The 22,772-nt window shown below is 44.1% G+C and overlaps 1 protein-coding gene across 1 annotated transcript in view; it reads right to left on the bottom strand.

Moving 5' to 3' along the window:
• GMPS (guanine monophosphate synthase) overlaps window positions 1-21,222 on the bottom strand; it is a 51,324-nt gene extending 30,102 nt beyond the window's left edge. The window contains 3 exon segments of the mRNA XM_051983067.1: window positions 1,769-1,883; window positions 4,138-4,319; window positions 21,111-21,222. Coding sequence (XP_051839027.1) covers window positions 1,769-1,883; window positions 4,138-4,319; window positions 21,111-21,137 — 324 coding nt within the window. The 5' untranslated portion in view covers window positions 21,138-21,222.
• Between the last annotated feature and the right edge of the window lie 1,550 nt (window positions 21,223-22,772).

Below are 22,772 nucleotides of genomic sequence, written 5' to 3'. Positions count from 1 at the left end.
TATTTATAGAAACTAGCAGCCAAGGCTATTAGCAGAGCAGTCCCAGGAGGGCCTGGAGAAGCCAGAGTCACTGCTCTGGGCTTCTGTCCCACAGGGACGGGGGCACCAGAGAATGACACAGAAGTCTACCTCCATCAGCTGGTCTAATGAAAGGAAGGTGGTTATCCTGTCACGCCTCTGCTCTCACTGCTGGCTTCCTTCAAGGCCCAATTAAAACACACCTTCCACAAGACGCCTCCCCAGCTTCCTAATTTGGGTGCCTTCCCTCTGGCACTCATCTCTTCCTTATCCCACACAAAGCTGGCTCTGCAGACATTTGGGGGCTTGTGGGATCTCTCTCCCCCATCTCTGGCAGTGAACGCAGTGCCCACTATACAGCAGGAATGTGGGACAACGAGGCTGCCCAGTTGGCATCAGGTAACTAGCCCTCGGGTTGCTGCCAGCCAACACCGTTCCTCTCACAAATGGACCTCTCTGCAGTGGGGCCCAGGAGGGAAGAAGGCTGGAGCAGACAAGAATGAGAAACAAGCCCCCAGCTGTGACTTTGAGGGGGGTTTTCTTGGCAGAGGCTGGAGGGGTTGGCTAGTTCCTTCTCCAGCTCATTGTTACAGATGAGGAAACCGAGGCACAAAGGGTGAAGTGACTTGTCCACGGTCACTCTTGGGTCTCCCCGAGTCTAAGCCAGCGTTCCGCTGCCCTAGAGATGCCGACAGGCGAAGGCCCCTCAGTCCTCACCCAAGAAGCACACCAGAACAACTCAGAGCGAAGGGGAGGGCCAATCCATAACACACATTCTTCTAGACTCTTTGTGCCCGACTTTTGGGGGAGCCTTCGGGGCTCCAAGAGGTCTGAGCAGCCCCAGCCACACTGCACCCAGACCCCCAACACCATCATCTCAAGCACAAAGAACAACAGTCAACCATGTGGGGCACAGAGAATAAACAAAGAACAAGCAAGGGTATTGCCCCCAGATCAGAAAATAAAATTCAGAGGACTGGAAGGAAAATAAATAATAAGAAAGAGAGCAAAGAAAAGGTGCAGTACAAGAAAATCGTTTAAAAGATGTTGGAAGGAAGGAACAAAGAAATTCTGCAATAGTAGCCCCAATTACGAGGGGAAGAAGACGAGATGAGAGGGAAAGGAAACAAATTAAAAACGTACATAAACTCTAATAACCCGGGAGAGTAAGATAGAAGGGAGGGAGAGTTACTTGCAGGAAAGGACTTGCAGCAAAGTACATCCAACTAAATTAATCCCAGGACAAAGTATAAATTTAAAAGAGGAAGAGGATAAGGAAAAAGCACCACTAGGGGATGAAGAAAAACACAGCCTCAAGATCAAAACTTGAAATGTGAATGAATTAAAAGTGAAAATTTCAATTCTGTGAAAAACACTTCTACCAACTATCTCCCAGAGAAGCCAAGCGATGAAGGCCTTCCCAGCTGTGGGACAGAGGAGGAGCCATGTCTGGACTAAAGAACCCTGAGAGCTGCAATCTAGGGCTGCTTTTTATGGGCCTCCAGGAACGGTTTTCCTTGTGACTTGCCCCTTTCCAAAGCAGGGGAAAAATCTGGGCGACTGGACCGCTTGGTTCGCAGTGCTGCAGACATTTCACTTAGGGCAGCCGATGTTGGATCCTTAAGTGAAATATGATTTTTATGACCTCAAATTTTATTTTAGCCCAAACACAAACAAACACTGGCAGAGCTGGCACAGACCAAGATGTAAGCCCATCCACACCTGTGCACCAGCACTTATGGGAGAGTACCTGCATGCCATAGCAAATGCCAAGGACTGGCTTGCCGATGGTGAATATTGCTGGATCGAACCAGGGGGCATCTTCTGCATACACCGAGTTTGGTCCTCCAGAGATTATGATGGCGCTGAGGATGAAGGAACAGACATTAATTAGCCACCCACATCAATTGTTAAGTTTCCTGAACTCTAGCAGCCTTGCCTAAAACCTTCCCTGATCCCTACAGCTGCACATGATCTTTTCCACATTATGTACTTCTCATGGCTCCTAGTTTAAGCCAGTATTCTGGATTCATCTCATTCCCAGAATCCCATTTGTTTGCACACATTTCTCATTACAACTAAGACCAGGAGCACTTGTCAGAGCACGGATAAAATAGTAAAGATCCAGTGGGACTCAAAAGGAGATAAAGACACCCCACCTACCCCTTGATAAAGGTAGGAGGTCTAAAGGGGTCATACACTGCACATGTTTTTGGATTTTTTCAATGAACTTCTCAAAACACGATGACTTTTGCTAAAAAATACTATTTCTCCTAAGGCAGAGTTCTCTGGGAATAGGCGGGAGAAAGGTTCAGGAGATACATGGGATATTAGGATAAAGGAACAAAATCAAGAGAAACTTCTTTTAAAAAATAAGCCTTGAAAACGAAATACTGGAGAATCTTACAACAATGTCCTCGGGCTGTACAACTATCTTCTGAGTTAGACTTAAGAGACCTTTTTGGTAATTTTTTGTGACTAAATCTCCTCTGTATGAGGTCAGAAAAGACTAATTTTAAAAGAAGGTCTCTTAATAAAAAATGTTCTAGTAGCAAAGAACTGGAAAATGAGTGGATGCCCCTCAGCTGAGGAATGGCTGAACAGGTTAGGACATATGAATGCAATGGAATACTATCATTCTATAAGAAATGATGAACAGGCTGATTTCAGAAAAGCCTGGAAGAAAGACTTGCATGAACTGATGCTGAATGAATAACCAAGAGAACACAGTACATAGTAACACCACGTTTCTGTGATGATCAACTGTGATGGATTTGGCTGCTCTTAAGTGATTCAAAGTAATTCCAATAGAATTAGGGTGGAAAAAGCCATCTACATCCAGAGAGAAAACTAAGGAAACTGAATGTGGATGGAAGCCAAGTATTTTCACTTTTTGGTTTGTATTCTTTCTCATGGATTTTCTCCTTTTGGTCTGATTTTTTTGTACAACATGACAGAAATGAAAATATGTTTAAAAGAATTGTACCCATTTAACGTACATCAGATTGCTTGCCGTCTTGAGGAGGAGGGAGGGAAAAAGAAAAAAATGTGGAACACAGTCTTATAAAAATGAATGTTGAAAACTTTCTAAGTATTTGGAAATGTAGAGGGTCACAGTCAGTGGGGAAACTCTGGGTAAGATATAAGACTCTTCAGCCCAGAGGGAATCTGCTAACAATGTCTGGTTCGACCCCCAACAGAAGTCAGGGGGCAGGGACAACCTATGCTGAGATTGAAGCAGAATGATAGCAGGTGGAAGACATGGGCGACAAACTACAATAGCAAGTTATGTGGTCCTATGTGCTCAGAGATGTTTTTGTTACATTATAAAAAGGGGAAAGCCCTGGAAATAAACGGACTCCATTTTCCCAACATCCTCGGGAGTCCCACCTCATCTCTTCTCCATTAGGAAAGTATATTTAATCACCCCAACTTGGAGCTCTAGAAAACAGGATACAACATGGAAAAGTAAAATACTGCTGAAGAAAAAGTATTCTACCTAAGGCCCTATCTGCTTTCCTTCACTGGCATAATGTTTAACATTTCAACATTGACCACTTAACTTTGACACATAAGAGAACATATGAAATGCAATCCTTATAGGGATTCCCAAAGGAGAAGGGAATAAGCATTTCTATAGCATCTACTAGGTCAGCAATGAGCTAAGCAGTTTATAGTGATTTTTTCATTTTGATCTTCTCTAGGAAGGAAGGGATGTTATCATCACCTTTTGCAGATGAGAAACTGAGGCAAATAAAGGCTGAATTCTTTTCCAGGATCACCCGGCTGAGTCTCTGAGGCTACATTTGAACTCAGCTCTTCCTGACTCCGGACCCAGCCTCTGTCTATTGGGTCACCAATCCATGGAAGAGGTGTAATTATAAGAAATGAGAAAAAAAATTTTAAATTAAATAAACGAGTTTACATTATTTTTGCTTTTAAAGAGTAAACCCTGGGACATTTCTGGTAAATGCCACACTTTCCTATAAGGTTTCACTGCTCAGACAAATTGAGAACAAGAACTCCCAGAGTGAGGCAGACATCTACTCGGATCAAACAAATCAGTCAGTCCGATGTCCCAAGACCCGAGAACCCTGCCCCACGCAGAACAAAGCCTACCGAAATCCTTGCTCTTTGATGGCAAATGCTGGTGTTTCCAAAGGGAAGATCTCAGACTGGACAAAGAGCTCCCGCACTCTCCTGTCAATGACTTTTCCATACTGAGCACCAGCATCCAGAATGACAACAGCCCCTTCATAGTGGTGGTGGCCATCCTTGAGATCTCCTCCAGCATTCTCCAACTGTGAATAAAATTTACAGAAGAATTTTTAATTGTGAAAATGATACCACGGAGAAGAAAGGAGTCATGACATCTACTCCAATAAACACAGAAAGAAAAATGGTAACTGAGGACCTAACACTTTATAAAAGGATAGTTAACAATAACTCCCCACATGAAGTGTGTTAAATATTGAAAATGAAAAATCTTCTCTGTCTTGACACAAGGAATGTGGATGCACACCTAAACTATTTGGTGTAAATCCAGTTTTTAAAAAAATCATCTACCAAAAATTAAAACTCAGCCTTATAACCATTCTTTGTATCTCCCAATTCCCACCGTCCCCCACAACCATTTTTACCTTTTCACTTTGTAAACCACCAAAACCAGGCAGTTTTTAAGCAGGACCAGATTACTAACTGGGTTTTCTAAAATAATCCCTCCAGTCCCAAGCTTTGTCATTAATCATTTAAATAACTTTTCATTCTAAAATATTAGGTTTACAAATTTCCTATAAAAGTCTTCTCTATTCCATGGAAACAAAGATAATGCCTATGAAAGATATAAAGCAGAGTCACTACTGGTGCCAAATAGTGAAGAATACATCTATCTACAAAATCTGAGAATAAATTCTACTATAGTAAAACTACTTTAAGCAGCTCTTTTTATTGTAAAAAAAATCAATTAAAATTAAGGAGACGTTCACCAGTGGGGGAATGGCTCAACAAAATATTGTTTATGAATGTACTAAAATTCTATCGTGTGAAGAGAGAGACAAGAGAGAAGGGATAGGACTTGCCCTTAGCTACCCATTTAAGAGTGTTATGAAGAAAGCCTTTTGAAGACTGATAGGGGTACCCAAAAGGTGGTAGGACAGAGTTGTCTTATCCCAACACCACATCACAATTTAGGATTCTAGAGCAGAAATGCAAACAAGTTTAAAATATAACTTTTTGTTCGCTTAAGGCAAATCCTTGGTTTGAAAGATAATATTAAAAAAGAAAATTACAATGCAATTTCGCCAACAGTTATAGCTGAATGAGACAGATGGTGTAGCTTTCTAAGAAGAACCAAAACATGTAGTAGCTACAGAAGCAACCAGTTCACAACTAAACTTTTTCATTTTCCTCTAAGCCTCCTACATTTGAAGGTGCCATGGTAAATGACTACTCAAGAGCCTAGAAGTAAAGCTCTTACAGCTGTCCTGCAAATAGTGTTTTTCTTCTCTCAAAGAAGCACAATCCATTTAAGCCTCCTCCCTTTTACAGTTGGTCAAAGTTTTAAAAGGATATGTACTCTTTTTCCTTCCAAGAGCCTGGTATCATGAATAGAGAACTGGACTTAAGAGTGAAGAGAACCTCTTGCTGACTTACAAGATGCATCAAAAGAAAGTGCCACTGGATCTATTTTATTAAAGTGGGAATGAAAAATACTTGCTGCAAATTAAATATAAATTTTGTTGTTATCCAATCCTTTTCTTGGCAAATATAGTGTAGTTGTTTACCATTTCCTTCTCATTTTACAGATGAGGACATTGGGATCAACAGGATTAAGTGACTTGCCCAGGATCACACAGCTAGGAAGTGCCTTAGGCTGGATGTGGACTTAATTTTTCCTGACTCTAGAATCAGGTGGTCTAATCACTGTCATTTAGCTGCTCCAAATGTAAATAGTTACATTATTTACAAAAAAAAAAAAAAAAAAAAAAAAGATGTATCTTTCACAACTGTTGATAAGAAAAACAAAAAAAGGTAAAAAATTTTAATCCCCCCCCCTTTTTTTGCAGGAACAAAATCAATGCACCTAGAATAAGAGAAGTTCCATATGGGAAAGAATATTTGTACCAAATTCTTCTAATAAATCTTTGAAATCAAAGACATAAAAGAAATGTATATGTTTGTATATATGTAAATATATAACTAACAACAGTTCCCCAATGGATAAGTTACAAAAGGCCAGTTTTTTAAACAATTAATCAAAAATCATTTGGAAAAAAAGTCTGGAATTACTAACTGAGAGAAATGTAAATTCTAGTTTCTAATAAGAGCAACAAACTAGCAAAGATGACAAAAGGTAATTGGACCCACTAATTCCCTCTCGGGGTACTGTGGATGTGTCCAGTTCCCATAATATGATTATGAGAAAACGTGACTAAAATGTTCACATGGACTGTGCTAACGATCCCACCTAACTGGGCATTTGAATCCAAGGAGGATAATAACAGAAAGGACCCATATACATGTAACAATAGTCATAAGACTTTTTGTACTAGCAAAAAACCTTGGGGGAAGTGGGCCCTATCTACTGGAATTCTCTAGATAAACTTTGGCACATGAATATAATGGAATATTAAGCACCATAAGAAACAACGAACACGAGAAATTTGGAGTCTAGTTCACTTGTGCAAACTGATCCAGAACAAGAGAGCAGACCACAAGGAAAAGATTCACCATAATGATAACACTGATAAAAAAGTATTAAAAGACTCGATGACACAGATGTGACGCCATGGTCAATCCTGGTCCAAGAGGGAAGGTTACAAAACATTTCTCTACTATCTGTTTAAAGATGAACTTTGTCAAATTCACAAGAACGTAAGCTATTCCCCCACTGATAAATGGTCAAAGAATATGAAACCAAAGAAAGTTATTTGAAAAATAACTGAATTGTTAAAGAACATAAAGCTCTAGTACAAAGACTTGTTTTATTTTAGCCATTTGGGGCAGAACCTGTACGAAATATCTACTGCATCACCCTGTCTTTTCCAAAGAAGTAGGTGCCCACTGACCATCATGAGCCACTTTCTTTTCAGCTCTTAGTTACAGTAAACACTAACTGCTGTACTTAGCAGTGCCAGGCCTTCAGGGAATGCTCTAGGTTGTATGACTTTGTGTGTCTACTGGAAGAGAAATCTTAGATTACTGGGATGCTTTAATTGTTTTCTTTCTCTACCCAGGTGGAAATAAATAAAGGAAAGCTGAGTGGAAACCAACCTGATCACTTGCCTCTTCACCTAAGCCTGAAACACAGAAGGAAAGGAAGTCTTAGACCTTAAATTCTGAGCTCTTCTCCTCAAAATTGTCTGGTTTGTAATTACAAGTAGCCACTTGTATTTATTGTCTTTCTTTATATCTCTACATCTCTCCCCTCAGAATGCAGGCAGCTGGGATGGCCCAGGGTAAGAGCCCTCAGGTAAGCTTCTGTCGAAATATTGGAGCTGCTTCATGTGTGATCCTCATATAACCCAGAACCTAGTACATACAGTAGGTGCTTAATAAATGCTTACTGACGGACTAACTACACCCAAGGGCCGGAGCTTTACAATCAGTTTTTCTCCAGATTCTCTCCAAAGCGGTTTATCAACAAACAAACAAAAACCTTTCAGAAACCAAGTCTCCAAAGAAACTCTCTACTTCCATGTTAAAGTTCATCACTGAAAGGTTTTCTCTAAGTTGAGGGTTAGGGTTCAAACAGGGATTCAGAAGTTCACATAATCCTAAACTTCAGACTATCTTGTAATGATATTACGGAGACCGGAAGGAAATTATGCAAGTAAAATAAATGTAAATAACCATTTCCTTTGACATGTTAACTGCTTTCATATGAACAACAACAATCCAAACCAGATTCTCAAGACACACAACACTATGAGACTGTTATGGCGGAGCATGTTTAACATATACTGGATCACACGCTATCTTGGGGTGGGGGGAGAGGGGGGGGGACAATTGGGAATGAATATTGATGAATGTTGAAAACTATCATCGCATTTAAAAAAAAAGCTATTGTTGTAAAAGATGTTACGGCACAGAACAGAAACTCAATTATTAACCATGAACCCAATAAACACGCCTGTTTAACAAACTAGAGATGACATCAATTTTTTAAATGTGTATTAAGCTCCTGGTGGACACATTAACCTTCCACGACCACTCCCCCCACGTAAGCCTTGTTACTTTTATCACTTAATTGCTTAATCTTTGCTCACGAGCAATTTACAAAACCAGACCAGCCATGAGAATTACAGGGCATCGAGTCAGGAAAACCCGGGTTCAGATGTGGCTTCAGACAGTGTAGAGCGGCCGGCCCATCACCTCACTGCCCTGGGCCTCCACTCCCCGGGAAGAGCCCCTCCCTCCCAGAGCTGTGAGAGCCCCAAGAAACCCTGTCGGGAGCTCCGTCACCCACGGCGATCCGGACCCGACAAGGCCTGGTGATGGGGACGGCTGGGCCAGCAAGGCCTGGAGCGGAGGCGGGGCTGAGGCCAGCAGAGTCGAACGACCAGACAGGCCCAAAGGCCGTCCTCTCCCTAGCCTATTCCCTGCCCTCCCCCCGCCCCCAGCCCAGAAGCTGCAGGTGAGAGCTGGAGGGCCAGAGCTCGTCTCAGCTGGAGCAAATTAATCTTGATGGGGCTGATAATTTCAGGGATCTGAAGGGGAACCAGGGGACCAGGATGGGGAGAGCAGAGTGCAAAGGAGCTGAGGATGCAGCAGAGACAGCCAAGGAGCAGGTGGGTGGGAGGAGCAGGAGGAGGAGGAGGAGGGGAAGAAAAGGAGGAGGAGGAGGGGGAAGGGAAGTGGGAAGAGGGGGAGAAGGGAGGTGAAGCAAGAAGGGCAAGAGCAGGAGGAAAAAGCCTTAAGTGCTCTGCCAGCCCTGGGAGATGAGGGAACCACGGGGGAGTGGGGGATTGGGGTGGACTGTCTGAAACCTTTTCAGTCAGACAGGGCAGACCCTGTCTAAACCCCCCAAGCCAGAATTCTTAATAACTAGAATGCAATTTCCTTTTCACTTTCTGTGGAATACAGGCAGGCCTGTAAGGGGCTGGATGTGTTTAAGACTTCCTGGGGTGCCCCCTCCACCCCCTGCTTAACTCAGTATCACACTGGTAGTGTACTGCTATCGATGCTGATTTTGGAAAATCTTTCAGACACAATTTACCTCAGAAGAAGCTTCTACAAACATCAGCACGTGGCATCGCATGGCATTAGCACTAAGTGGCCGTACCCAGAAATTTCCTCCAGATGATAAAGGTATTCACAAGAGAAATTACAGGAGTCGAATGTGAATTTCCACATTAACGAAGGCACTTGAGGCGCTCCGAGGGGCTGCCTGGGGCCACCTCGTCCCAAGGGAAGCAGGGGAACGACTTCCAACTCTAACGGTAAGAGAGCTAGTCCGTGGCAAGCCCTCTGACTTTTACCAGCTCCTGGGCACAGAAGAGCCGGCAGCCATCACCAGGCCCAACTGTTTCTTGGGCAGCAGAGAACAAAGGTCCAGACCCCCTCCCCATGCCCACCAGCCAGGCTGGATGTTGAGGTCGGGCCTCCGAGCCGAGCCCAGCCCAGGACTCTTCCAGCCTGCTGTCTGTATCTCTCCATCCCTCGCTCCTCCACTGACTCCAGCTTCTCTTTTGCACATCACAGCCAGACTCTCCTGCAGAATGACTCACTTCCTCACTCACACCCTCCTCAAGGAGCATCCACAGGAAGGTCAGAGCCACGATGGCAGAAAAAAGGCAGGACCTGCCCGAGCTCTCCTCAATTTCCCTCCAAACAATTTTAAGTAACTCAAGGAGTTCCAGAGCAACAGAGCCCACAGAAGGACGAGTAAAATAACTTTCTGGCCAGGACCATCGAGAAGGTCGGCATGGAAGATCAGTCAGCCTAAGCTACAGGCCACACCGGCCACACCTTGGGGTTCCAGCCTCCGGAAGGGAGGCAGCCGCTTCTGGGGCCCCTCTGCCAGCCCCGGGCACAGGGCTCTGTGGCACCCCCCATGCCCAGCCAGTGGTTTAGTCCCAGGAGAAGGAGTGCCAGCACTCGCAGCTGCCAAGGGGCAGAAAGAATGTGTAGTCATTCATAGGCAGGAACACAGGCAGGAGCACCGCCGGTCTCAGAATCCCAGAAAACTCACAGATCCCCAGAACTAGCTCTGAAAACAGCAACACAAAGATCCCAAAGCTTGTGACAGTGACCCCTCCAAGCCCAACGTGAATATGAAGCTAAAAGTCAATAAATAGGCTGGACAATGAGCAAACAACAACAAAAAAAGAGACTGACCATAGAAAGTTACTATGGTGAGAGGGAAGATCAAAACCAACTCAGAAGATGACCCAATCAAAACTGCCACAAGGTTGGAGAGAAGTATAAAAAAGGTAAACAGGAAAGAGAAATCACCAGGAATTCAAGAAGGTTAAATTGTTTGCGTTTCCTGCTTGGGAAGATGATCCTTATGACTCCTGAGCCAGTTCTCTTTATTCAGGTAAACAGAAGTATGCAGACAGAGGGGCATGTGAATTAAATACTATGGAATAATAACTAAAAAGAAATAAATTAAGAGATGAGAAAGAGGAATGCACTGGGAGGAGGGGAAGGAAGGAGGAGAATGAGATAAGTCTTCTCACATAAAAGCACAAAAGAGCTTTTACAGTGGAGGGAAATATAGAGGAAGCGGGCAAGGTTACTTGAATCTTTCTCTCATCAGAACTGGGGAATCAAAGAGGGAATAACATGCACATTCAGAAATTGATAGATTAAATAAATAGGACAAAAATCTATCTTATCCTAAAAAAAAGTAGTAGAGGAAGGGGATAAGAGAGGAAGAGGAGCTGACAGACGGAAGGACAGACTGGGAGAGGTAAAAATCAGAATCAAAATGAAAGGTGTAAGATAAACAGGAAAAAGCATGATAGGAAATACATAATCATAACTGTGAAAAAAAAATTTACAGCAAATATCTCTGATAAAGGCCTCATTTCTCAAATATAAAGAGAACCGAGTCAAATCTATAGAAATAAGAGCCAGTCCACAATGGATAAATGCCAAAAGACAGGAAGTTTTCAAAGTAATCAATCCTGTCATTTGAAAATATGCTCTAAATTATTAGAGAAATTCAAATGTGAACAACTCAAATACCACCCCATACTATCAGACGGAATAATATAACAGAAAAGGAAAATGACATATGCTGGAAATGATGTGGGGAAATTGAGACACTAATACACTGCTGGTGAAGTTGTGAACTTACTCAACCATTCTGCCGATCAATTTGGAACTACAGCCAAAGGACTACAAAACCCACAGGTACTCTTGGACTCAGCAATACCACTACTAGGTCTGTATCCCAAAGGGATTTTTTAAAAAAGGAAAAGAAACCATGTACACAACAATATTTACGGCCGTTCTTTTAGTGGTAGGCGAAGAATTGGAAATTGAGTAAACTGTCCATCAACTGGGAGATGATTAATCAAAATATGATATATGATCAAGATGGAATACTATTGTGGTGTAAAAAGTAACAAGTGAGATAATTTCAGAAAAATTTGGAAAGATTTATACGAACCAATGCAAAGTGAACAGAACTGGAGAACGGTAATCACAATACCATATGATGATCAAGTTCAAATGTAATTATAATATAATTATCCAAGACAATTCCTAAGGACTTAAAATGAAAATACTATCAGGAAAATACTGATAGAATGTGAATGAAGATTGAAGCATTCTTTTTTTAAAACAATTTTTATTTTTCTTGAGATTTTGTTGGTCTGTGTTTTCTTTCATGAAAACATGACTGATATGGAAGTGTTTTGCATGACTGCACAGTATAACCTATATTAAACTGCCTGACTTCTCAATGAGGGGGGAGGTATAAGAGGGAGGGAAAAATTCTGGTATTTAAAGTTTTAAGAAAAATGTTAAAAAGCTTTTACATGTTATTGGGAGAAAATATTAAAATTTAAAAAATAAATGGTTTCTTATTGCCTAAAGGTTTCTTCTCTTTATTTATCATTTCACCAATAATCATTTATTAGAGGATATAGCTATCGCATTTCAGCTTAATTACCTTGGAGACTTTGGACAAGTCATTAGTGCTTTCCTTGTTGCCCACATATATACAATACACAATTTGGCAGGCAAAGCAGACTATATCCATTCCAACCCACTATGGGAACCATCTTAAAATTACCTGCCAATCTAATTCTTTCCCAAGTTTATTGGGACAAAGCACCAAAGGTTCTTTTCTGCATACATTCAAATTAGAAAGAAATTATTCATTCCATTTGTCTTTTCGTGTGCTTTAAAATGCAACCTTGGCTTGTTTCCCAAAGAGATCTTACAGGAAAAGGGACCCACATGTGCCAAAATGTTTGTGGCAGCCCTTTTTGTAGTGGCAAGAAACTGGAAACTGAGTGGATGCTCATCAGTTGGAGAATGGCTGAATAAATTGTGGTATATGAACATTATGGAATATTATTATTCTGACAATCAGCAGGATGATTTCTGAAAGGCCTAGAGAGACTTACATGAACTGATGCTGAGTGAAATGAGCAGAACCAGGAGACCATTATACAAGACAATAACAAGACTACATGAGGATCAATTCTGATGGACGTGGCTCTCTTCAACAATGAGATGATTCAAACCAGTTCCACTTGTTTAGTGAGGAAGAAAGCCATCTGCACCCAGAGAGAGGACTGTGGGAATTGAGTATGGATCACAACATAATATTCCCACTCTGTTTGATGTTGTTCCCTTGCATTTTGTTTCCTTACTCATTTTCTTTCCTTTTTGATCTGATTTTTCTTCTGCAACAAGAAAACTGTATAAATGTGTTTACACATATTGGATTTAACACATATTTTAACATGTATAACATATATTAGATTGCTTGCCATCTAGGGGAGGGAGTGAGGGGAAGGAGGTGAAAATCTGAAACACAAGGCTATGCAAGAGTCTATTTTGAAAAATTATACGTGCATGTTTTGAAAATAAAAAGCTTTAAAAAAAAAAAAAGATAGGAAAAAAAGGCAACCTTGAAAAAAACCTGCAAATTTTTTTCAATATGTAACAAGATATCCCAATAAAAAATTTAAAAACCTAAATATAGTAATTAACAAGAATGTTCAAGGGAAAGAATATTTTGATTAAATTAATTTTTCAAATTAACTAAAGATTAATTAGAAAACCTTTTGAGTTTTAGCCTTTGTTCCTTATCTTTCTCAAAAAAAAAAAAAAAAAAAGGTTGAATGGGGGAAAATCCATTAATTGCAGATTACAAGTAATTAGGTTTTAGTATATATAAAAATTTAGTCTTCCTAGATTAAAGTCAGATAATTGTTATATAGTACTTGAAAGAATCTTTTGAGCTTCTTTTCAATATCTAGGGGGCTCAAGTCTCATTTAAAGATGTCCCATCCCCACCTTGTCCTTCTCCAGAACATTCTGAGTTACGGCCTCTGCTCTGTGTTTATCTTACTCCCTTAGCACAAATCAGCCCACTCCAGCTTCCAGTAAGTGGTAGGAAATGCGGGGAGCGTCCCCCTGGAAAGCATCCAGGGCAAGGAGAGCAGCGCTTTCAGCAAGGAGCTTCGGCCTTATCTCACTCAGTCCCCAGGTTCCATTCAGGTAAGCAGCTGGAGCTGGTTTTGTTCTTTAGATCTGAGATACTGTATCAAATGTAAAAAAAGACTTTGAATGCTTTGCATTCGAATCATGACATTCTGAATACCTGCTTTCTATGGGAAAACTAATGCTGCTTCTTCAAATCTGATCTTAAATAGTTTCTTGCCCAGCATTTCTATTACATCTGAAAACCAAGTTTCCTTTAAAAGGATAAGTCTCCTTCAAAACGGACAGTTTTGGTCAACAGAAAGCCAGGACTGAAATAAATTCACTTTAAAATTATTTATAAGCATATTATCCTGCAAAGTAAGATACAAGTCCTCAGGAGGCACTGTGAGGCCCAGAGCTCTGGATCTAGAGTCAAGAAGCCCAAGTTCAAATCCTGCCTCAGACACACACACAAGTTTACATAAGTTGTGTGGCCGAAAGCAAGCCATTTCACCTCAATTTCCTCACCTATAAAATGGAATAGCAGAACCTATCTCTTGGGGTTGTTGTGAGGATCAAATGAGATCATCATTATAAAATGCTTGGCACATAATAAACATTATATAAATGTTAACTTTTATTTTGATTACTATACTGCAACCATACATTTGTGCGCTATTAAATGTAACAAGACAATATATTTTTGGTCTCAAATTGGATGAATTTGTGAAATGATCCCATCTGTCTCAGGTCTTAATAAAGCCAGTTTTCCTAAAAATACTTTAAAACATTACTTCTGCTTAGAAGTGATCTATAGGGGAGCTGGGTGGTACAGTGGATAGAGCAGCGGCCCTGAAGGGAGGAGGACATGAATTCCAGACACTTGACACTTAAGAATTGTGTGACCCTGGCTGGGCAAGTACTTCACCCCAACTGCCTCGAATCAAAAAAGGGACCTATGAATTTCTCCTGAAGGAAAGAAAAAATATTACCTTAGAAATTAAAGCAGTAAAACTGTCAAGCTTTCACAAATATCATAAACTTTGAGTCCATCTTTACAAGCGATACTACTGGACTCCATAAACCACCATGCTTCATGCTGGCGAGTTAGACAACCTTGCTAGAAAAGCCAATAATGTAATAAAATCATTTTATTAAGCTCAATAGAGCTTGTGGCTTTCTGAAGACCCTTTTCTCCCATGTATTAAGCTGCCTCATTTTTTAAAATTAGTTAATTGCCTTATACTGAGTTCAGAATCACTTCACACTCCAGAAAGTGTTCTTTTATGGCTTAGTTACTGCATGGCATCCACACCACTGAACACCTAGTCCAGAGGTGTCAAACCCGCAGAAAGGCCCACAATGCACCTGAGGAAACCTGATCCAGGCTGGGATATAACCGGGAACTAGTCAACAAAATGATGAAAAATACCATAAAACAGAGACAAAATTAACATGCTGTTTCTACATAGCATCAGTTCATACAAGTCTCTCCAGGCTTTTCTGAAATTTCTTATAGAACAATAATATTCCATTATATTTATATACCACAATTTTTTCTAAGTTAATCTGTGGCCTGCAGTGATCCCCATTTCTACTGGGGTCTGACACCACTGCCCTAGACTGCATCATTAACAGAAGCTTTCCTCCCTACCCTTTCAGTGGGGTTTCCTGATTAAGGGGCTTTGAGCATGTAACTATCACATAAGTTTCAATGAAACAGTAACTTGTGACTCTAGCAATAACCTATGGATACTCTATTAAAGCTGAAAAGCAAATATTTGCTTTCTATATCTATATATATGGCTAAAGCAGCTACATGATACAGTTTTTCCCTAAAATCAGGTGCAGCACAACTAATGATCACCCTCTTTTGTCAGTATACGAGGGTCAACATAATAAGGATGTTGGAGCCCGCCAGGGTCAGTCACTTTTCAAGATCGTAAAACTGTCAGAGAGCAATCTACTTGAAATTCTTATCAAAAAAAAAAAAAAAAAAAAAAAAAAAAAAAACCCAAGCCACTTAAAGGGGTTACCTGCCTGATTTTAATCTGGAACTCTAAGAAAAAAGAAGTTTGCTTTCTTCAAGTAGGGTTTAACAAATTAAGGATTCTTTCGTCGTGTCCAAGTCCAGCAACCACTATGAAGAAAAGGTCTCCCACACGCATGCACACGTGGGCCTGGGAGTCTGCATTCGAGCCCTATTAGGAATTCTTACTTATTTTCCTCTGCTTCACTTACCCAGCAGCTTTCACCCCAATGAAGGAGTTCTCAGTGAACTAGGAAGACTACAACAGCATCAGCCTGGCTCAGGCTACTTCATTCAAGTCCTGAGAGGGCAGGACAAAATGTTCAGGACATTCCACTAAAAAGTGAGCGTCCAAATAAGCCACTCACAGTCGCCTCCCGGCCACAAACCAAAAGCAGAAATGCCTCCGTTCCATCCAGGGAAACGAGCTTCACCCAGGAGATCCGAGGTCATTTGGAGGCAGGAGGAATCTAGGAGAAGATGACTCTGAACAAGGTCGGCTCACCGGCTGTGCCTCAGCAAACAGAGCCTGGCCCTAGAGGCGGGACTTCAAATCTAGCCCTAGACATTTGACCCCCACTGAGCGACTTTGGACAAGTCACTTTACCCCAATTCCCTGGCAAAAGCAAAAGCCCAAAAGCCTAAATACTCTCGGAGAGAGAGTGAGAGCCTGAAGTCGTAGGAAGCTTGCCCGGACACGCCTCGGGGATGAGTGGACAAGGCCTGTCTGGCCACGGGGAGGACCCAGGCCCCGTGGAGGAGTGCAGGCGGATAGTGGGAGCGATCCAAGGCCGAGATCAGCAATGGGAGAAGGGAAGGGCTCCTGAGGACCCTAACGTCGAGATGGACAAGCGGCAGTGCAGCTGGCGCAGGTGAGGGGGGTAAAGCGGGACTGGAGGGGTGAGTGTGGACAAAGCAGAGGGGGAGATGGCCCGCTCCCTGGGATGAGACCAGGGAACCTGAGTTTATGAAGATGGAAGCAGTCCACTTGTAGAAGGAAAGCTCAAGAGTGGGTACGACCACAGTTGTGTGTGGTTGAGGAGAACCTGGGAAATGACCGAGCTCCACTATGAAATTAGGGTGTTTGAAAGAGTAATGTCATATCCATCTATAAAAGAGAAAAAGACTGTGAACTAAGACACCAAATTAACTGAGAAAGGAAGGAGAGTTTCCTGGAGATCGGCAAAGACGCTCAGCTATGGACTGGATTGGGTGCCCTCTACTGCCCTTCCGATACCGAGATTTTGAATTCGTTTCTCTAAATTACAAAAGTGCATGAAGGGAAATCCTCCATGGCTTTTGGAAGAGACTTCATGTCCCAAGAGATGACAGAAATGGAGCACTTTAAACACTGTGCAGTTTGAAACTGGAAACACTAAGGGAGAAACAAGATCAAAGAAGAGGGCCTGCAATTCCAACACCACTTGCCTGATTTTAAAAACAAAACCATGAGTCAAACTGTCTCTCCCAAGTTCAGCTTCTTGGGGGCATCTCCCGGGAAAATCAATTTCTTTTGGGCTCACCTTAAATCTGTGTTGTTCCCATGAAACTTTGGTTCATTCAAGCATCCAAACAAATGAAACCACCCAGAACCACATAAGACAGAATTGTTGGCAACCCAGGGATTTCTTCGCTAGGGGGACCTCAGTGTGGTGAGCTCTGGAGGCTGGTTCTCCTGACTTAAGTCTCCTGACTTAAAAATAGCTCAACTTTTATAGAGTGTTTTACTTACAAAGCTCTTTCCATACAGTTACTAAAGTAGGAAGTGTAAGAATTACTATTCTTGGGGCAGCTAGGTGCAGTGGATAGAGCACAGGTCCTGAAGTTATGAGGACCTGAGTTCAAATCTGGCCTCACTTAACTCTTCCTGGCTGTGTGACCCCTGGGCAAGTCACTTAATCCCAATTGCCTCAGCAAAAAAAATTTTTTTAAAACATTAAAATTAAAAAATAAAATTACTCTTCTAGATGCGTAAAATGCTGCTTAACCTCCGCACTTCAGCTTCCTCTATAAAAACGAGGGGCTCATACGACTGATTACACAATAAGTTTGTCTATGCTTCGCGCCCTGGGAGCGAGCACCATTTAAAGTTTGTGTTTGATGATTTGCAGGCTTTTCCCTCCTCCCGACTCAGAAGCCCCTGGTGAGGGAAGGATCCCCAGGCCTGTTTGTCTCCGAGACCTCCCATGAACCTGCCTCCTCCTAACCTTTCGTGTGGAGATTGTGCAGCTCACGAGCCTTACAGGCCATGGCTCACACCGAAGCTCTCTATATAAGAAATATATTTAAACCCTTAAAAATAGTCACATTCCATACCAGGCCTTTCGACTACACATGCAATTCATAAGTGGACTTTTCCAAAGCCTTTTATCCCAAAAGCTACAATCACCTTCACATTACAGACTAAAATGATAGCTTTCTTCTAAGGTAAAGTAAGACATCTCTATCGGAATAGAAGTCGAATAAGGCCGACACCGAGCCATCCATTTACCCAATCCAGGTAAGAAACCCAAGCTACTGCTGGCCCAGTGATTTTTCTACTGAAACAAGAGTTTTTGTGAAAATTAGAAACAAAACAAAATATCAACGTTATCACTGGAGATTTTAGTGAGAATAACTAATAACTTTATTCTCTGTGTTTTAATTCACAGTGAAGATCTTACAGAAATGGTGCTATATTAGTAATAACAGCCCCTTAAGAGAATTTACTAGTTGCACTTGATTGGGAAAAAGCACAGGGGCCAAGGAGAGACTTGCCCGGCTCTCTCCAGCCCTAGACACCCCACTAAATGCTGTATTAAACTGAAGATGGTAGTCTCGCCTGTGGTGAGACGCACTGGGACTCGGTTTCCTCATCTGTAAAATGAGGTTGAATCGCATGCCGAGATCATTTCTGACAGTACCAGGGACATTTTATCTTGGTTTCATTGGAGACTGGGAATCCCTGGCAGAGAAAATAACAGGCCACCTGCACAGAGCCATCCCGCTGCAAATCAGAGGAGAGACCTTGAGCCACTGTTTCTGATCTGAGCTTTCGGCTGCCAGCCCCCACTCCTCTTCGGGTTCATCACGCTAGTCCCAGGCTTAGCAGTCACCCCTTCAACTGAGCTCCAGCGATCCAGGGGACTCTGCCTGCCCAGGAGAAGGGGTTACTTACTCCTGTGAGCCGCCCCCCCCCCCCAGCTGCCTGGCACATACTAAACAAATAAGTGTTTTCTTTATAATTTTAAGTTCATTGACATGAATCCCCCAAGTGAAATTTTCACCCAGGTTCCTACATCTGTAGAATTCAGCAGAACTTGTCATAAAGTTGTCATAATTTAAAAAAAAAAAAAAAAAAGATGGATCATTTTACAAAAGAATTCACCATCAACTTCTACTGAGTAATTTCTACACCAGGTATTTTAAATGTGACTTAAATGGCACACAACTCTGCAGAGCCCAGTCAGTGATGACAGTTCACTGGGGGCCCATTCTGACATCAAGACATTAAATAATAAGCTTCAGTGATCTAGCCCCCCAGGAAAGGCCAGTAAGGCCCCCAGGCCTTACTAATACTGAGATAACAAAGGTCTTCAAATGGAGAGAAACGAACAATTGCCGGGCACGACTTCACTGTCCAGCGTTCACTTCCCTCAGCCGCGAGGAGGCAGGATTGGAGTCGGGGCTCCGCGAACGGCCCCCAAGTGACTGAGCGACGGCACATCAATCCCACGGGGACCAGAAGGAAGCCCTGCTTCTAAGTCTGCCTTGGGACACCACCTGCGGGAGACCTCGGGGCCTTGACTTGTTCCTTGGTAAAAGGGGCTGAATGGGAGCCCTTGAAAGCCACGCGGCTGCAAACCGAAGACCCCCCCCCCCCACCCTCCCACCTCTCAGATCCTCGGCTGACTAAAACCGAGGGCAGAAGGCTCCCCTCCCCCCTCCGCACTGCAAACCCTCCAGATGCGCAACCAGACTCCAGCCCCGGCCTGCCTCCCTCGGACCCAGCCGGGCCTGGGCCCCCCAAAGCCCAGAGGGGGTGCCCCAAAGAAGCAGGAACTTTGCGAAGCAGACACTATGAAACAGGAAGGAGAAAAGCTCCAGGCCTGGACCGGAGGGAGTTTCAGAAGTGAAATTAAACTCGTAAGATTCCGGCCGCGGGGGGAGGAGGGCACCCCGGCAGGTTCGGAGCCCACTAACTAGCACCTACCACCCTTACCCAAATCCCCCGCAACATACAGTGAACCCACTCAATCTACCGACACAACAACGGCGGGAAGCCTCCTGTCTGTCCAGAGTCGGGTTCGCACCTTGCCCGCGTGGGGCCCGGAGTCGGCCCAAGCGCCGCCTCCTAGGCTGGGGAGCTAACTCCGCTTGTCGGGGACCCAGATCACAATTCTGCAAAACCAAGTGTTTGGCCTGCACCCCATCTCCGAGGCCAAGTTATGACCTTGGGAAGAATGGACCGCACGTCACAGCTACGCCCGTACCACAGATGAACAAACTGAGGTCAAAGAGGGCAAGAATACCCGGGAAAGGGCGGGCTGACCCCAAGTCTTTTCTGCAGGTGGACCGAGGCTTCAGGGTCCTAGACCCCCAGTCCTCGTCAGCACTCCATACCACTTCCTCTTCTCCGCATACGATTAAATTTCCTCCCCCAGTGCTGGGGGTGGGGGGGTAGCGGCTGGGGGCAAAGCCCTGGCACGGCTGGCGACTGGAGCTGCTTTCTGGACAGGTTCAAGGGTGGAGAGAGAATCCTCTCGCCCAAGAACCCTGGCTGGACCCATCACCACCTCCCAGCCCCGGGTTCAGATTCTGGCCTAGGGAGGAGGATGGAAGAAGGGCCAAAGCGACAAGCCGGGCTTCGGGGGTACAGAAAGCGTAGGAGCATGGGGGCGGGGGGAGGGTGAGGAGGTGGGGGGGAGGGGAGTGATCCCACTGGGGGAGGGGGGAAGGGCCCAGATCCCATGAACAGCAAGGAAACCCCCGCAGGAGGTGGGATCTGACCCTGCGAAGAAGCCAGGTGGCCCCCTCCCCGGCCCCCACCCACGTGCCCAGGCAGGAGCGGGGTAGACACGTGGGGCCCCGGGCGGGGCGGCGCTCCGCACGTGGGCCGGGGCGAGCCGCGGGGGCCAATCCAGCCCTGGGCCGGGTCGGACAAAGCGGACAGACGGGAAGGGGGGGGGGGGAGCGGCCCCGGCAGCGGCCCTGCCCCCTCTCCCCCCCCCCCCGCCCATCCGTCCCGCGCCCCACTCGCTCCCGGGCCCGAACCCCCCCAAGTCCAGACACGCACACACTCACACACACACATACACGGTCTCATACACACGCGCGCGCACACTCGCGCCCCAACAAAGCGGCGGCGGCGGGAAGTGCGGCAGGCCCCGACCAGGGACTCTCCCGGGGCGGCTGCCCGAGAAGCCCAGGCCAGGACCGCGCGCCCAGACCGCCGGAGGCTCCGCCGACTGACCTTGGAGTCTCCGTTGCACAGAGCCATGGGTGCGGGCGCGGGCGCGGGCGGCACAGGCTGTGAGGGGCGGGCGGCGGCGCTCCGTCCGCGTCTCTCTGGGCCCTGGCGGGAGGGGGCGGGCTGGAGGAAGAGGAGGGGGAGGGGCAAAGGAGGTTGGGGGGGAGGGGCGGAGCTTCCTGCACGCAGCCACCGCCTCCCGGGGCCGCCGCTGGGAGGAGCCCGAGCTCAGCTCCCTTCTTCTCCCCTTCTCTCTTTCTCGCTACTTTCTCGGGTCTGCCCAAGCCTTGTCATCCGAGGGAGCTTCGAGCCTCTGCTGGGAACGGGCACGTGTTCTAAGGCCTAATGCGAATGAGGGGCTTCTACTCGGAATTTGGGGAATATGGTTCGGACTACGCGGGTTGTTCATGATCATGATCCCCGCGGCCCCGCCCCCCCACCCTGGTCTTCCCTTGAGAAAGGCCTTCCATTGATGCTCTTATCCTGTCTGCACATTTGTTTCTAGGTAAGCTCTCGTTAGAATGTAAGCTCCCTGAGGACAAGAGCTGCCTTTCTTTCTATTCCCTTGGCCTACATAGTTTTCAATGCACATTACCGGTATAATAAAAACTTATTGACTCGCTGAAGTGGCCCCTTGTTTTGTAGCTCTAATTAATAATAGTGTTTGACATTTATAATGCATTTTAAAAACATTATCACATATATATTCTTTTGGAGTTGAGGTAATAGAGACTCAGGTGAAAATGATTATCCCACAGTCACTTGTCGCTCTGATATGAGAGACAGAATCCAAGATCTTCTGACTCAGGTCCTCCATCTGTAAAAATGAAGTGATTTACCTATAGAAGGTTCTTTCCAGTTCTAAAGGTATTCCCTGTGATTCCAAAGTCCAGCACGATCTCATATGACATCATCTCTCAAGGAAAAACAGTTGTGTGGGGTGGGAAGGGTCTGATGCATGGTGATTCCCTTCAGGGTTTTCGTGGCAAAAGTTCTGGAGTGGTTTGTCATTTTCTGCTCCAGCTCATTTGACAGATGAGGAAATTAAGGCAAGCAGGGAGAAGTGATTTGCCCAGGGTCACACAAATTTTTAGAAGCTACATGGATTCAAATATACTTCCTGCCTCAAGACCCGACTCAGTGCAAGGACCTGATATTATCTGTGTCTGTGGCCTAATCCTTCAATGAAGTGTCTATCTGCAGAATGGGAATAGTTTTATTCAAACTCTTAACTTCCCAAGCACCAAACAGAGTACTAGATACACAACAGGTCTTGAATGAAATCTTGAATTAAATTGAATCTGCACGAAGATAAATGCCTCTAGCAACCACCACTACATCCCCACCACTATCTCCAAAAAAAAAGTCAGATTTTTTTTTTTAACATAGCTAAGGAACAAATACTAACTACAATAACCTAAGTGGAAAGATCATTTAATGAGAATAAGAATGGCAGAAATAAGATGACTCTGAAATTTAGAGATCAAGTTTTTGTCAGCTATAAATATAAAAAAAGATTTTGAGAATACTACAAATTTTTTCTAATAAAAATGACATAGTTCCATTTAGTACTTATTTAGCATTAAGTTACTCCCAGAAGGAAAAGGCCAAAGGAACTATTTATCAAAAATAAAGTATAAAATTAATCTGTTCCCTATAAGTAAA

This window comes from Antechinus flavipes, chromosome 3 (assembly GCF_016432865.1).
Source record: "Antechinus flavipes isolate AdamAnt ecotype Samford, QLD, Australia chromosome 3, AdamAnt_v2, whole genome shotgun sequence".
In the NCBI taxonomy this organism is placed as follows: Eukaryota; Metazoa; Chordata; class Mammalia; order Dasyuromorphia; family Dasyuridae; genus Antechinus; species Antechinus flavipes.
This window is presented reverse-complemented; position numbering and strand designations above follow the sequence as displayed.